Here is a 16848-nt window from a genome sequence, read left to right on the forward strand (position 1 = left end):
CCGATGTCCCTGTCTCACGAAGCCTGCCCCATCCGCTCCTAGGCCAGCCGTGTCCTTCTGAATGGCGTCTATTGCTGTGAGCGCAAGGACACCTGCACCACGTGGCTTTGCTCTGCTGCCCCCACCCCGGACTCCAAGGTCAAGACAGAGCCCCTTGGCCTTTAGCGCTTCATGCGGCACAAGTCCCAGGTGGCACGGGGAACGCTGGCAGACACTGCACGGTGGACATCTGGATTCCACCTCCAACCCTCAGTGGTGACTGCGTACAGATGACTCCAGCACAACCTAGATGCCCAGCCCCGGGGGACAGGTGTGACCCAGCCTCCTGGGGCCACCCTCCTCCACTTCACATCATAGTTACAGACGCCCCGTGATGAACACAGGAAAATGTGGACGCTGTAGTCGCACGTAAGAAGGAAATGTGTCCACATCGCAGGAGGAGGAGGAGGAGGGAAAGGGTGAAGGACTGCCACGGCTGCCTGGAGCGTCTCTCCATTCCAGTGTCCTGGTTTTCCACAGACTCTATACAGAGTATGAACTCGGTAGAAATTGGAAACCGCAGGGAGACGCTGGACAGAAAATACTGGACTCAGACCTGCTATTAAATCTCATTTCCTCAATAGCTGTGACTCAGTTTCCTCATTTCTATGCGGACATCATCCTGAGGAGCCCTGCAGCTTGCCAGGGGCCCAGTGCCCAAGGGCCTCATTCCTTCAAAAGATGTTCTCAAGCACCTACTATGTGCTGCCATGAGTCTATGGGCTAGAAATACAGCAGGGGACAAAAAAACCATTGGGACCCAAATATTCTCTGCAGAAGACAATTAAAACAAATAAGAATTCCTCTAAGCAGTGATAATTCCCAGACAGAAAAACACTGGAGGCCACTAAAATTGGGTGGTCAGGGAAGGTCCTTCTGATGTAAAGGACAAAGCTCTGGGATGACTGGAAGAAGCAGGTGAGCCTTGCAGGCAGAGGACACAGCAAGTGCAAAGGCCCTGAGGCAGGGAGGAGAATCAGAGAGGCTTCGGGGGTCACAGTGGTAAGACTGAGTTTGGTGAGCTGGGTAGAGGCCACCTCCCACCAGGCTGCCCACAGTTTGTGGTAAACAGTTTAGATTCTATTTATGTGCTGCAGGGAGTGGACCTGGTAACTGGGTTTACTTTCAAAGAAGTATGGTATGACAACTATATGGCAAGAGGCTGACTCCTGGTCTGGGGACAGCCAGAGGCTTACCTTCCTCTCCTGCACCCCAGGCTACTCAGAGGCAGGTCCACTGCGCAGCAGTGATGAAGGTAGGGCCCCCATCAGGCTGGGCAAGCTCAGAAGACAGGGAACACCTCCTCCCTCAGACTGGGGCTCACGCTAAGGGCCCCTTCCAGGAAACCACAGGTGGCCTGCTATGTTCCCAGCCAGCCTGCAGCAGGGCCCAGGAGGGGACAGGAGAGCTCCCAGCAGCCTTGCTGGAAAGGCAGCCACGGCAGCATCACCCCAGGCCGAACGGACGCTCTCTGCACCTGCAGTCAGCATACAGCTGGACAACAGATGGGGCAGCACCACGGCAGGGAACACCCAGCATGTTTGGCTACATACTTTTCCAGGGAGCAGCATCCCCCCCTTGCACGCGAATGCACCAAAACACACACACACACCAACAGAGAGGCATCTGTGTGCATCCAGCTCCAGAGGAGCGGTTAGAAGCACTTCCTGCCTTAGCAAAAGCCCAGCGCCCTGGAACCAGAATCCAGACCACCAAAAGCTGTACCTGTGTTTGCAGCCAGTGCATTGCTGTCAGAATCTAATTAAAAGAGAAGTCAGCGGCGGAAACCCAGGCGCATTTCTCCAGGGGCAAAACGAGTCTGTCTCCAGACCCAGGGGCTCCGCAGAGACCTGTGCCAACCTGCCAACCCACAGGGGCGAGGCAGGTGGGGAGGCAGGGACAATCGGGAGGGACGCCAGAGCAGCTCCAGCCCCAGCCCTCAGGCCACAGTCGCCCCTGGGACCCGGGCCCACTGAGCCTCCTCCAGGGCCCCTGCTCAATCTAGGAGCCCAAAGCCAGGAGCAAGGCTGGGAGTCCTAGCTGTGCCTCCTGGGTCCACAGGACAAGCCAGGGAAATGTGCCGCCATCATGGGTCCCAGTGCCCAGCAGCTCCAGGGGAGAGCAGGTGGCGGAGGGGCCTAGTCCTCACCGCCACTGAGCGCAATTGCTGACGAGCAGCGCAGCTTGGTTAGTTTACCACGTCAGAAGCTCAAACCGCACAACTGAGGGAGGCCGCCAGCTAGCAAGCCCCGCCCTCCCTCCAGCCAGGCTCTGCAACTCCTGCCCATGTTGCCCACTTATCACCTCTGGTCTTGGCTTTTAGGAGCAAAGGCTGCCAGACCCTCCAGCAAGCCTCTTCCCACCTCACCCTTGAAGAAGGGTACTTGCCCACCTGCCACCAGCTCAGTTACCTATGGGTCTCAAAAGCCCTTCTGGTCCCTGGGGCCCAGGTACAGCTACTGACCTCATCCCCCACCCCAGGAACTGTCTCTTACGATTCTGTATCAGCTCAGCTGGACAGACAAGGACCTTGCAGTGACGTCCAGCTAGCCACCATGTTGGTAAATCAAGCTGCGCTAGAACCCAGTCACACCCCCCACAGCACTGCAACCACGGGCACCGGTCCTTGCTTAAGCATGGAGAGATCTGTGAGCAGACCCTGGGCCTTCCCTGACAGGCCTGGGGCACTGTGGTTCTGATACGATGCTGAGTGACCAGGACACGTGGTGCTACTGGGAATCAGCGTTTGCACAGATGGAAAAGAGTCGAGGGGGATGACAGAGGTGAGGGTGCAGCGCTGGGGGCCTCAGAGTTGAATTAGGGAGACGAGCACCCCAGAAAAACAGGAGACTGGGGCACAGAGAGCAAGAGCAGAGCCTCGAATTTCCCCAAATGCCAAAAAGCAAAGCAAAGAATGACGGGACATCCAAAGGGCCCAGGAGCCACTGCGAAGGGGCCCATTGGCCAATTCAAGACAATCCGAGTTGTCAAAAATACTCACGCTGCTCCTGGGGTCCAGAGCCTCTGCGTGTTATAAAGAATCCAGGGCTTTGTAGGAACATAAAAGGGAGACAGGTGCGAAAGAGATGGGGAACCCTCAGCTAGTGGCAGCGGTAAATGAGACAGGGCGGCAGAATGAGGCCATCGTAACTTTGCAACCACCAAAGGATCATGGGTGGGTGGCGGAACCCCCGCCGGAGGTTTGCTGAAGGGCATTTACACGGGTCCAAGAGCACCAGCAGGTGACACAGTGACTGCACAGGGAACGCTTTCCATGGGGAGACCGACCGCCCCCCACCTTCCCCGGGTGACAGGGGGCTGTGATGCTATGAAACACACCCAAGCCCGTCGGGTCTGGGTGAAACACAGGGCAATTCCCAGCTGTGCAAGATCTTTTATGAGGCGCTGGCTTGGGCTTCTCAAAAGAAGTCAATATACAAAGGGGCAAAAGGGAAGCATCACACCAGGTGCAAGGAGACGGAGGAGATAGAACCAAACAATGTGTGATCCTGGCCCAGGTGGGGACTGAGAAGCTAGGAAAGGTGCTTTGAGGACAAGCGCGTAAATGGGTATCTGGGCAGAACGTAATCTCAGCACACTGGTGTTAATGCTGGGTGTGATACGCTGTCATGGTGACTCGGCCACATGGTATGATGGGATTTATGAAGTTGTGGGGCAAAAGGCAAAAGTATTAAAAAGAAAAAAAAAAAGCTGGCAGCCAGAGGCCCGGGCCCAGCACCTCGCAGCCCAGTGACTCAGTCTCTAATCTCATCGATAATCAGGGACAGAAAGAAAAGCTGCCTCGCTGGGGGCCGTGAGGACCCACTCAAGCAGAACACACGGCATGCTGGCTGCGCAGGTCTGGTGGGGCCAGGGTGGCAGGAAGCGTGGGGCGCCCCCACCCACAGCGCCCCATCTGGCACCTTTCAGCCACCCAGCTGCACCCGCCCCGAGGGTTCCAGGTGAGCGATCCCGCTCCAAGATGCTGACGCAGCCCAACCTCGCGTCTTGCAGTATTTATGTCCCTCCAGGTGACGCTTCTGTGTGCATTTCCCATAAATTCCCAGGGCGAGCGACTCCGCGCTCAAAGTCATTACAGCTGAGGCGATGGCGCCAAGGAGCCAGGAACAGCATGGGGCCCTGGCTCTGGAGCTCCGGGCGCCACCCAGGAGCCTCTCCAAAGGCGGCTGGGCAGCTGGCACACAGCACCGCACCTTCACCCAGCTTCTGAAAGGACAGGGAGGAGCCCGGGGCCCAGGCAGGGGCGGCATGGGGTGTGAGCCCCTCCTGTGGACCCCACTCTGTCCTAGGGGCTCCCAGGAAACTCACAGAGCCACACTCGATTAGGGTTGAGTGTAAAGAGTCTTCTAACACCTGTGAGCTGGCTTCCGGAGGCCTGGTCACAGGCCCTAAGGTCACCTGCCAAGCACCGGCCTGGCCCTGACCAACACCGCCTCCCTCTGACCCCCGCAGCCACCTGTGAGGTGCCCGCCACCATCCTATCCTCTTCCAAAGGGGATGACACCGAAACTTGGAGGAACAACCAGGGTCGCTCAGCCAGGAGGAGGACAGGCTGGGCCTGAGACCACTCCAAGCTACAGCACTGGGCCAGCAAACTCCTCGTAAAATCAGCACAAGACCCCCTCTGTCTCTGTCCAGCTCACTCGTATCAACACGGCACAGCCGAGGAAACAAAAATGAGGAACAATTGACATTCACAAAGTCGCCCTGGTAGGAAATGGGGAAAAGCCAGATTCCAACCCAGGTGACCACACTGCCCCAGGCTGTGGCACCGGATGTGCAGAAGGGCAAACAAAAGGCTGGTCACCCTCATGGGACACCAATGCCCATGCTCAAGCCACCAATGGGCTCTTCATCGCTCTTGCCTTGTCAGAACTGGTCAAGGCCAAGGACTCATGAGCCAAAGGCAGATATCCCGTCCAGGGCGCCTTACGATGTGGCGTCCACCCCTGTCTCTTACCAGCAAGCCTGGAGCTCAGCACATGCCCCTGCAAAGTGGGCAGGAGGTCACTTTTGTCTAACGGGTGACCCCACAGATGCCAGACTCTCCCGTCTGGGAGCCACTGTGGGTGCTCCGGAAGGAAGGCGGGAGCACACCCCGCCGGCTCCAAGACTCTCCCTTCACAGTCTGCTCTGTGCCAAATTAGATGTCTTTGGTGCGCTTTACAGAAAGAAGGATTCAGCGATTTTTGCCCACATCTCAAAAAGTTCTGTAAACCACCTTTGACCTCCCCACCCCAAAATGGTAACACGAAGCCTTGCTCGTGGTAAGCACACAAGGGAAGGTGGCGACAGACACTGTAGTCGGCCCTCCCGAGTCACCTCAGCAACAGCCCAGCCTGAGGCATACAGAAAGCACCACAGCAGAGAAGGCCATGCTGTCCTGGCTGTGCCGATGGTTTACCTCTAAAACCAGAACCAAAGTGAAACCGCCAGGGCATCAGCTCCCTGGAAGGGAGCGGAAAATGAAAAGCGCCTCACAGAGTGGACTACTGCTATTCTCCCTATTAGTCCTATTTAATCTCCTTTGTTTTCTTCAATTACAAGAACCAGTCTAGCGTTTCCTCTCTGGCATCGACACCTCAGGAGGGAGGGCTGGGCCACTGGCCCCCCGGGGCCACCAGGCATCTTTGCTGTAAGCCTTGCCTGAAGTAAGGGCCAGGGCTGAGCTGGTGAGGGTCTCCCGGAGCCTGTCCCCGACCCAGCGCCGCAGGGAGCTGGCGAGGGTCACACAAGAAGAGAGGGGATCGGTTCCCGATACTGGAGAAAAAACCAAAAAACCAAAAACCCCCAAAAAAAAAAAAAAAGAAAAGAAAAGAGGGGACAGGCATCTGGTGTATCCGGGCTGTACACCCCCACCTCAGTCCCTGTGAACCCCAAGAGAAAGGATGAAGACACGGAGGCCCAGGAGTGGCAGAGCTGAGGCAGGGAGGGCCTGCAGGCTCACCCGCTGAGTGGCACTCCCATGACCTGTGATTGCTGCCTTACCGGCTTAGTGCCCGTAAAGCCACAGTCTGGAGGCCAGGTTTAAGTCCCAATCCTGCCTCTCCCTGCCTTGGTTTCTTTCACTTTAAAATGGGACACTAAAACGCTGCTGCTCGCAAAGAGCTCAGAGCAGCCTGTGACAGCAGCAGCCTCCACTGGCGTGAGCTCAGGGATGATGACCAAGGTCTCTGCCCACCCATGAGAGGGGCAGGGGCTGCTGCTAAGGGACCCTGCCCACCCCTGAGCCAGACAGGCAGGAAGAGCCGCGGGTGCAGGGTGGGCACCTGTGAGACAAGACCCACGCAGAGTCACACGGGGACAGAACGAGACGGAAAGCAGCCGAGAGAGAAGACGCAGCCAGTCCGTCCCGGGAGAGGCAGAGGGAGAGGATGCACGCTGCAGGAGGTGGAGAAGGAGACTGAGACAAGAGAAGAGAATACATGAGCATGTGAGAGACGGGGGACTAGAACCGTTTCTCTGAGTGCTTGTAACATCTAGGCAGGCAGGCGCCAAAAGTAAACCAGGCTCTGAGATGAACCTCGTACACAATAGGAGTTTAGTAAGTATAGGCTCGTCCCCCCCCAGGAAGTGAGTCTCGAGGGCAGGCCTGGCCTTTCCCTTGCTCACCTTCAGTCTCACAGGCATCCATGCCTGCCGGGCCCTGGGGACACCATGTGGCAGGAGAGATGCTCAGATTCCTGCGTATGACCCAACAGGGTGGCCCAAAGGAGGGGAGCTGGGACCCGGGGAGCCCAGAAGAGGAGCAGCGAGCTTGCAGGGAGGCAGTCAGGGTCCCTAGCAAAGGTGCAGGGAGTTTGAATGACCAGGAACTGCCAAAACTGAGGACGGGAGGGAGAGTTCCCAGCAGGGCGGCAGTGGGTGTGAAGGGCCGGGCCTGAGGTGCTTGGAAGGAGGCTGTGGGACCCGGGAACCTGGTGGGAACAAGGACCGAATGCAGGCTGGGACAGCCTTGACTTTGGGCCACGGGCATCCTGGAGGTCGCGAGCAGGGTCAGATGATGGAGGCTCTGTCCTGAGGAGCAGGACGCCCAGAGAACGTCCCCAGGTGCTGGAGCTCGCTGCTCTGTCTGCTTCTGAGCCCCACACGGGGGGCCCCACCTGCAGGACCCAGGAAGCAGGAGCCCTCGGGAGGCTCAGAGACAGCAGAGGACAGAGCTGGCGTGCAAAGAAGGATGGTGGAGGGAGAGAAAGCAAAGGAGAGAGAAACCACTCAATGCGGGCCCTTATACCGCAGGGCGACACAGAGAACAAGACGCAGTCACCTGTGGTTCACTCCATGGAGGACAGCAAAGGCCACACACCCACGAGACACAATGCAGACAGGACACAGAATGTGGCACCAGGCGGGGGCTCCACAGTCAGAAGCACCCGAGACCCTGGCTGCACCCCATGTGCCCCTGCCCACGCCCCGGCATCCTGAACAAGTCTGGTGATGAAGTGATGCCAGCTCACTCTGCTTCCTCCCACCAGGCACAGCTCTGGGGGCTGTCAGCACCTGAAGCGGCTCGATTCCACAATGATGCAGAAACTGGGGCAATCAGTAGTACAGCCTGGGGCTGAAGCCAGCCAGGCCCCACGGACACCCAACCCCTGGGCCCAGCTATCACGGCTACAGACGACCCTTCTCCGTCCGTCTCCGTTTTCTCCTCCAGTTTCTGTCCCCATCCAAGACAGCTTCACAGAGCCCATTCCCTGAGCCAACAGCTTCAAACTTTTTGTTTAAAAAAAACCATGAAATCCTTTTATCAGCCTAAACTGCAAGTTGGGGGAGACCCACTACTGGACCCAGGAAAGAGCTGAGCTTCTCCAGGTGAGGGGAGGGGCCCAGAGCTCAGTCCCTTAGCTGGCCTTTGCGCCAGACTTGCCTAGAATCAGGCCCTGAGGCAGAATTTGCTCCCAGCCGCGCCACTCCACGCCAGCTGACTTCCTGACTCTCTCTGATGCTTCCCAGGGAAGGGGCCACAGGCTCCCCAAGCCCATCCCCACCTCCCACTCCCCACAAGCTGCCTGAAAAAGAGTTCTCCTGAACATCTGACCTCAATCTTTCCTGCAGCTAGGAAACACTCCCAGTATCGGGAACTGAACCCAGGGCCTTAGCACTGAGCTACGTCCACGGCCCTTTTTGTTTTGAGACAGTCTTGCTAAATCACTTAGTTGCCTAGGTTGGTCTGAAACTTTCAATCTTCCTGCCTCAGCCTCCCAGAGTGCCAGGACCACAAGCATGCGCCATCATACCCATTCATCCCCCTTTTGAAATTACTCCTGTCAGGGCCTCCCGGGAAGTGCCTATAATCTTTAAAAAATCAATTTCTCACATTCTCCTTGCCAACTTCTAATTTAAAAAAAAAATAACAGGATGACAATAACACAGACTTTTTTAAAAAAAATTAGGACGAAACTGCCGAACATCAGTTGACTGCATGAAATGACAAGACCCCCAATCCCTCAGGCTCTGGTGGTACAAATACTGTGCGCTTCCACGAGGAGCTCCTGGGCGCTGCCACAACGCGGGTGAATCTTTTCCCCTCATGCCAATTTGCATGTCATTACCCAAGAAGCCTTGCGCCTGGATTTCACTTTTGCAAATTCCCACCCGTTTCATGTCATAAATAAGATGAGAGACAGAAAACTAATACAGCCCAGCGATGCATTATTCATGCTGCGTCACACTGTTGTGATAGATTTACAACAGCTAATACATGCAAACTAAGTTTGGGCACTAAACGTGGAAATTAAGGGAGGGGAAGGTAGGGGTACCAGGAAGTGGGCAGGGGGGAGCCACGGGGCCGGGAGTGTCCAGGGACACGGAGAAGCTTCCTCTGTATGACGAAAAGCATTGGTGCCCCTGCCAGAGCCAGGGCAATGCCAGTGGGAGGGACTGGAGTGGGACGGGGCCCTGCAGCCCATGGCACCCACTCTGGGAAGCCCTTTCAGGCTCTGATACTGGTTAAAATCAGGCTTCCATTGGCCACTCTGCAAGAGACGCCAGTCAGCCGTTTCCCTCTGGGCTGCCCCCGGCCTGAACCCTAACTGCACAGCTCTGTGCCTTGGGCCTTTTCCCTATGAGGCTGCAGCAGGACAGTGACAGCCAACCAGGCCTGCACCTGCCCTGCAGAGATCAGCTGGCTTCATCCCAGGGTCAGCCCCAAACCATCACCGTGCAGCTCCGGTACGGGCTACATCAGTCAGGAAGTCGCAGGGCATGACACGATATGTGTGGAGGAGCCAAGGCGGTCTTCAGGCTTCTCTGAGGGGTCCGATGGGGCTCTGGGGAAGGGGCTGTGGTGGGAGCTGGCACCACAGGCTGGTACCAGGACAGGCAACACAGCTGTCCCACCACATGTGTCCCGTCCAGTTCCACAGCTGGGAAGAGACAGGTTGTGTGGGAACTACATGTGCCCTCTACCTTCCCTGGCAAGGCAAGGAAACCAGACCCCCCACAACCCTCCACCAATTCCTCCCCACCTTGTCTGGTGGCCCCGCCCCACCCCCCATCCTGCCATCCTAACTGGCACAATTGCCCCTGGGACACCTCCAGCTGGGCCCAGGAGCCCCGAGCCTCCCCCAGCCCAGATTTTCCCAGAATGATGACCCTGCGAGACCGAGGACATTTTCAGAAAGGGACAATTGCTCCTGGGGCCGTAATGATGGGTGACGAGGTGAGTGGCCTCACCAGGGAGGCAGCAGTTAAGCTGAGATCTGAGTGCGGAGCCACATGAGCTCCAGGGCCACGGAGCAAAAGGCTGGTGGCAGACAGGCAGAGGCACGGCGCCCTCCAAGGCCACCAGGGGGCCAGCGGGGCCGCAGACTGAGAGAAAGACCCGGCTGCGGGCCTGCTTCCTGCCTGTGCACAGGCCCGGCCCACCTCTCCACAGCACTGCAAGGCCGATTGCACGATGACACCCACAACCCCAAGCCCCACCGCCCCTCCCTGTCCCGAGAGGTGGGGGCAGAAACCCCAGGCCCATCACATGGGGAGCATCCTCGCCCCGCACCCCAGCCCCCCCAGCTTGGCAGAGCACACCCTGCGTGCTGCGGGCCACCTGTCAACCTATCCCCAATAAGTTTCCTTTACATTGAGATGCAACAATCATCCCATAGCAGGCTTCCCCCTCGGGCGACCGCTTGAAATGAACTCCAGACGACTGGATTAGACTTTGAAGGTGGCGATCTAGATAATGAACACGGAGGATGCGGTGTTGACACAGGCCCTGGTGAGCGACATTATTATTTAACAGGCCTCGCTTCTGCCTCCACTGGGATCAAGGAGCTGAACAAGCAGTTGGTGGGCAAGCGTAAAACCTCCGAGACGGACCACGGGCGCCGGCTCCCCGGGGGACGGGACGAGCAAGGTCAGGGCCGCGAGTGGGGACCAGCTGGGCACGGGGCAAGGGCTGCACCAAGTGGGCCTGGGAGACAGTTCCGCAGCTCAGAGGCCCCTTCCCCGGGAAGCCGACCCACCACTCAGCGTCATGCACACCTCTGGGCTGCCCTGGCTCACGGTGCTGGCTTCTGCCTTGATCGCCGCTTCCCTTCTCCACGCCTGTCACACCGCACCTCTCCTGCCCTCCGGCCGGGCCTGGCACCCGGCTCTCCTCCCTGGGCTCCTGCTGGACGGGGCCTGCCCACCCCTCGGGCCTCGTCACCCTGGACTCTGAGCTCCTGCAGAACTGATGCCACATCTCACGCATGTCTGTCCTCGGGCACCTGACTCCCAAGACCTGGAAATCGGAGACCCTCGGTGAACCCCTCCACCTGCACCCACAAGTCTTTACCACGGGGCACCCACTGCTGCCCTCGAAGAGCCGGACATGCAGGAACAAAGACAAACGAGCTATAGCCCTCAGCCTAGAGGATGTGTTGGAGAAAGAAGCCAGCTCATAAAACAATGGGAGTTCCCACGGGGACATCTGATGGGGACAGAAAACTGGGGCCAGTGCAAAAAGGAACCCGAGCCTCCTTCCTGCCAAGGCAGCTGGCAGGAGGGTTCAGACTCAGGAAGCCCGTGCTCAAATCCTGACTGTGCCTCTTCCAGCTGTGTGAGCTTGGACAAGCTGCTTAACCTCTCTGTGTCTCTATTTCCTCACCAGCAGAAATAATAGTACCCACCTCAGAGGGTGGCTTGAGGATCATATAAATTCATACTCATGAGGGGCTTCAATCCATGCCTACCTAGTGCAACCCAATATGTGTGTTATCGTTACTTTCTGGGGGTGGAGGAATCAGGAAAAGCTCCTAGAGTTAACAGAATTTCTAGATGAAGCATTATCTCTTCACACTGGGTCTGAGTCATGGTAGCCACACCCCAGCCAGCACGCACTTCGGAGCTCCCTGGTCTGCAGCACTGAAGATCAGAGAACCTCTGCGTCCCCACAGAGCTGTCTCCAGCCCCAGGCTGCTGCTGGACGCCCTTCCTTGAGGCCAGGCATGGTGCAGCGACATCACTCACAGCCCCTGCACGCGCAAGAGCACAACGAGAGAGTGCGTGGGCCGCCCCAGCCTGCTCTCCAAGCCTGGCTGGCTGTCTCACAACAGCCGCCCGGGGACGGGGAAGTGAGGCGGGCAGAGCCGTGGGTCACCCACAGGCACGGGGCCAGGAGAGCCAGGGACCCGGCGTTCAGGACAGGGCCAGTACCTGAGTCTGCAAGGTGGTGGCGTCCAGGACAGTGACCCTGGGCCCACAGCTCGCCCACACAGCGTCCTCCAGGCTCAGCAGGGTGCGAACGGGCCCTGGCCCCACCGTCAGGCACACGGGCGGGCTCTCCAGGTCCCATGGGACTCCTCCTAGAGGGACAGGGAGGGCGCAGGTCAGCGACGGGGGTGGCGAACAGCTCGGGGGGTTGGGCTTTTTATGTCCTTGGGAACTAAGACCAGGAGTGGAGGCCCCTCGGGCCCGTGTGGCCTGTCTCAGTCCAGCTGCTGGTGTCTGTCCCCTTCTGCCTCCAACTCCCTCGGCGTATGCCCTCCCCTCTGCCTCAGTCCAGCTGCTGATGTCTGTCCCCTTCTGCCTCCAACTCCCTCGGCGTATGCCCTCCCCTCTGCCGTCCTGGAGACTGAGGGCCTGGCCCTGAGCAAGGGCTGTCCCAAGCCCAGGCACCTGCGGGTCTCCTCATAACCGTGTCCCTGGCCCCAAGCAGTTGCATGGCGCTGGGGTTTTCTGTGGAGGGAGGACCCAAGACTGCGTCCCCACCCACCCCCACTGCCCAGGCCACACCCTCACCCCCTCCTCCCAGCCGGCCAGCTAAGTCACACTCCGGCCCCATTTTAAATGAAGTTGGGGAACAGGAACCCCAAACACACAGATGCTCCTTGCACCTATAAGCACAAGCACACAGGAAGCAGGTCCCCTCCAGATGACGGAGGCCTCAGACCAGTTCCGCTGCTGCTCTAGTTTCGGAAGGGCTCTGTGGCTGGGACTGGTGTCAAGGAGGGAGTGGTGACCAGAAGACGCCAGGCCCCACAGGGATGCAGACCCCACCAGGACACCAGAGCCAAGGACGCGCAAAGCCTTGAGCTCCCCCTAGTGGCTAGAGGTGAGCAGCATTTGTGGCCGAGACTGGAGCTCCTGCAGCTGTCGCTAAAATGGAGGCTGGGACCGCCACCCTCCAGGCATCGCGGGACATGGGACATCACCCCCTAAACTGGGAGGTTTACCCCGTGGGCACCACCCACCCTGGACAGAGCATGGCAGCGGCCATGTGGGGTAAGAGCTGGGGGGCGAGACCCCTGAGGGTCTCATGCTCGCTGGCCGCCCACCTCCGTGTACCGGGAGTCAGGACAGAAATGGCAGAATGAGAGACAGTGACAGCATTTACAACACCCATCCGGTTCTGTCAGAAAACACATCCCCAGTCAGCTGCCGTTCAGGTTGGGGCACCTGAACAAGAGGCCCTCTTGCAGGAAGTCCTGTCTCCTGTCCGCACCACAGGGGGCCAGAATTTTGTCCTCTAAATCTCTCCCCTGCACTCCAAGGGCATCACAATGATATCCTAAGGCGATGGCTGTGAGCTCGGGCAGGGCAGCTCTACCCACCCTCCACCCTTAACCTCCTTCCCAGAGTGAGCGGCCAGCATCCCAGCCGCACACCCAGCCCCGGCCTGACAGCCCACCCGGCTGCATCTGGCTGGCACCAGCTCACACGGCCAGCGAAGGGTGTGGAAGGCCTGTCGGTCTGGCAAAGACACCTTCAGGAGGCTGATGTCCCTCCTCCCACCTGCAGGGGACAAGGTCTCCCTTGGGGGTCCAGATTCACCCAGTGCCAGGAGGCAGGACACAGGCTGAGGGTCACGGAGCCTGGGAGGGGAGTAATAAACAACAACAGTGATCAGGGGACCCAGTTCTGGTGCAGAGCATTGTGGGAAGGAGCACCTCAAACCCTCACAGCTGCACCAGAAGGTGAGGCTGTCTGCATCCCCATTTCACAGGTGAGGAAATTGAGGCTGGGGCAGAGCCACAGGCACAATCCCTCACAGTGGGACTCAGCACCAGGCAGCCAATTCCCCACCTCCCTGCTTACCCCTTAGGTTACCTACCTTCTAAGGGGGTGACCCCGAAACCACCCAGGCACACCCTGCACTCCACCTGAGGCTGGGAGAGCCTTGGATGAATGCTTTCCTAGGGTCTCAGAAGGGAGTGTGGCCTGAGACACCTTGATCCTGGGCTTCTGCCTCCAGAACCATGGAATAATAAATCTGTTGTTTGAACTACTCCTGGGGCACCTGGCCAGGACAGCCGCGCCCCCTCCCCACCGGGCACCCACACCAAGGAATCAGAGCCCGCAGCAGGGAGAGTGCGTCCCCTCGGAGCCCCTCATCAAATCTCCCCACCTCCCCGCCTGCATTTACATTCACACGCATGCTCTGTCTGATGTTAAGAGGGATTTTTTTTTCTCCCTCTTCCCCCTTTAATTAAAAACTATAAATGCCTTATCAAAAGCTAATTAAAAATACCTACACAGTGCCAAGTGGCAAAAATGTATATATAGATAGCTCAGTGCAAATATCCGTTTATAATCTCGCATCAGGCTGTGGGAACACAGCAATCAGGGCCGTGCAGAGGTGGGGGAGACGTCTGCTGTGTAAACTGCGGGCTCACTGAGCCCCTCGGTGGCCTGGAGGCGGCCACGCTAGCCACTCAGCCCTTGTCACCAAACTGAGGGCAAAGCGAGCCGCGGTGCCTGGGGGCCACAATGCTCCAGTGGCTGGGGACCAGCTGTGCTCCCTTGGGCCTCAGCATCCCGGGCCCAGGAGCGGAGGTGACTCTCCCGATGCGGTGAGACCCAGGATGATGGATCTTTCCTGGAGCGCAGCATCCCCAGCACCCAGAACTTCCCTCCGGAGCCCCAGCCCCGTCCTCACCGCTGCTTCGAGGGTAGGCGGCCAGGGTCCCGTCCTGCAGGCCAGCGAGCAGATGGGAGGGGCTGTGCCGCAGACAGAGCACGGGCTGCAGGCCTGGGGTCCGGCACGTTGCCAGGCACTGGGTGCCAGTGTCCACGCTGCCGTAGAGCAGGATGCTGTGGGGAAAGGCCAAGGCCGGCCAGGGCTCAGTGGGTGCTTTACATGCCCAGCACCCAGCTGTGACCAGACCATCGCCCCTCCCTGCAGGAGCTCAGGCCTGTGGAGGATGGGAGGATGGGAGCCTCCCTGGGCTGTGTCACCAGGATGGCTCACAGCCCCAGACTCAGCACAGTGACACTGCTGAGAATTGTTATTTCAGAGCCACACAGACCCGAGTTCGAATCCTCACGTGCCAATTCCCAGCTGACAACCTTGGAATCCTGAGCCTCCGTTCTCACCAACAGGGCTGCAACGCCCCTCTCACAGCCACCCGGGAATGAAGCACGACACCCACACAAGGACGCTCCTTGAAGGTGTGCGGCTAGCTGCCGAGAAGCCAGGCACAAAAGGCCAGGGAGCTAGGGTGCCAGTTATAGGGCACGCCCAGGGACAGAAGGCCTATCCATGGCTTCCAGGGGCGGTCGGGGCAGGGGGGCCTCCTGAGTGGCTATGGGGCTTCTTTGGGGAGCAATGAGAATGTTCTGGAGCTTGATAGCGGTTGCTGGAAGCCAGTGCACTGCATACTTGAAGACGGTTCAAACGGTGGATTTTATGTTATGGGAGTTTTATCTTGGTAAAAGATAAAAGGTGGTGGTCACCACGTCCCTCCCCGGGCTGGGCAATGGCTGGGCACGAGGCTGCAGACCCGGCCCAACTTCACAGAGCTTAGAGCCTGTCCAAGTTGGTTCTACTTGGTGGGGAGATGGCCTCCACTTCACACCGTGACTCCCACTTCCCACTCCACACGGGCTCAGGGCACAGTAGGTGCTCAGGAAACTTACCTCTCCCCACGTCCCCTCAAGGGTGGAGAGCAGAAACTCAGGAGGATAAGGCACAGAAATGGAGGGCATGGTCGCTTCCCATGGTCTTGGTTACCTACCACCTCCCAGTGGAGGAGGGGGGCTAGTCCTTCTCCCTCCACACTGCTGGAGGTCAGCTACTGGTCCTGGACAGGCACAGCTCTGGCCGCGGCCCCCTTACTGCACCCGTCAGGCTAACTCGCCGGCCCCGGGCAGATCTTATGGTGGGGAGACCCCACCCAGCCGCCCACCAGGAGGGATCTCCTGCCTGTGAACATCCTAGGGCCCTCTTCCCGCCCAGCAGGGGGAACACGGGCCACACTGGTGAACACTCAGCGGCAGTTAAGCGACTGACGGTGTCAATCCCAGTCTCGGTAACGACCAATGGCCCAGCACGGCAGAATTCTGATCCCCTCTTTCCACATAAGAAACCGAGGCTCAGAGAGTTATGTGGTTTGCCTGAGGACCCACAGCCGGAAGTGGCAGGGCTGACATCTGAACACCAAAACTACCCGTGCTACCTGCAAGGGGGCCAGGAGGTTAAAGGGCGCGTGGCTTCTGATACTCTGACTCCCGCACTGACTGTCTCTGGCCCCCATCTTCCTGATGACACCCAACCAGGGCAGGGCAGGCAGGCCAGTAAAGGACGGCTCCCGCCCCACCCATCCGGCCCTCACCTGCCGTCCTGCAGTCCGAGGCAGATAGTGGGATGCACCGTCCCTGCAGAGGGGTCAGCAGCCGCCTGGCTCTCGTCTCCACCCTCGGGGTCCTCCTCCGGCTCCACAATGTACTCCATGCAGAGCACGGGGGCCGCCAGGGGGAAGGACTTGACGGTGCGTGGCGAGGGCCGGTTCAGGGAGAAGATCTCCACCTGGCCCCCTGCACCCTCCTGCCCGCCCCCAACCTGGGAAGAGAGACCCAGAGAGGCCATCAGGCGGGAACCACGGCAGCAGAGTGGAGCTCAGTCCTACCTCCCAGGCACACACCCCAAACTCCTCCCTGCCACTGGGGTTAGCTATTGAGAGGAGCGCCCCCTCTCCTGCCTGCGTGCACCCTGTGATGGCAAAGGTCACTCGTCCCCAGCTGTTTGGCTACAAACTGGCTTCAGCGACCAAAGGAAATCAGATGGGGAGCTAATGTAGATGAGACACCCAGTCAGCTTTCTAGTTCCTCCTCTGTAGGGGCATTTCAGATGTCATCTAGTGACCAATTACTCTGTCCCTTTAAAATGACCTTCTCTGTCTTAGTCACTGTTTTACTCTTATGTCTAGTACATGGTATGCACCCAATGTATATTTTTTTATAAATGGATGGATGCAGAGATGAAAGGATAGATGGATGGATGGATGGATGGATGGATGGATGGATGGATGGATGAATGGACCGATGCATGGATGTATGCATAGACAGCTAGAGAGATGGATGGAT

At 58.4% G+C, this 16848-nt stretch overlaps 1 protein-coding gene across 7 annotated transcripts in view; it reads right to left on the minus strand.

Annotated features, from left to right (window-relative positions):
- Positions 1 to 16848, minus strand: part of Arhgef10l (Rho guanine nucleotide exchange factor (GEF) 10-like) — a 132798-nt gene that overhangs the window by 10388 nt on the left and 105562 nt on the right. For all 7 annotated transcript variants that reach the window (XM_005409810.2, XM_005409811.2, XM_005409809.2 and 4 more), the window contains 3 exons: positions 16098 to 16324; positions 14423 to 14577; positions 11701 to 11849 (listed from right to left, as the gene is read on the minus strand). In XM_005409810.2, coding sequence (XP_005409867.1) covers positions 11701 to 11849; positions 14423 to 14577; positions 16098 to 16324 — 531 coding nt within the window. The remainder of the gene's footprint in view (positions 1 to 11700; positions 11850 to 14422; positions 14578 to 16097; positions 16325 to 16848) is intronic.

This window comes from Chinchilla lanigera, unplaced genomic scaffold (assembly GCF_000276665.1).
Source record: "Chinchilla lanigera isolate Chin_1 unplaced genomic scaffold, ChiLan1.0 scaffold00126, whole genome shotgun sequence".
NCBI classification, from domain to species: Eukaryota; Metazoa; Chordata; class Mammalia; order Rodentia; family Chinchillidae; genus Chinchilla; species Chinchilla lanigera.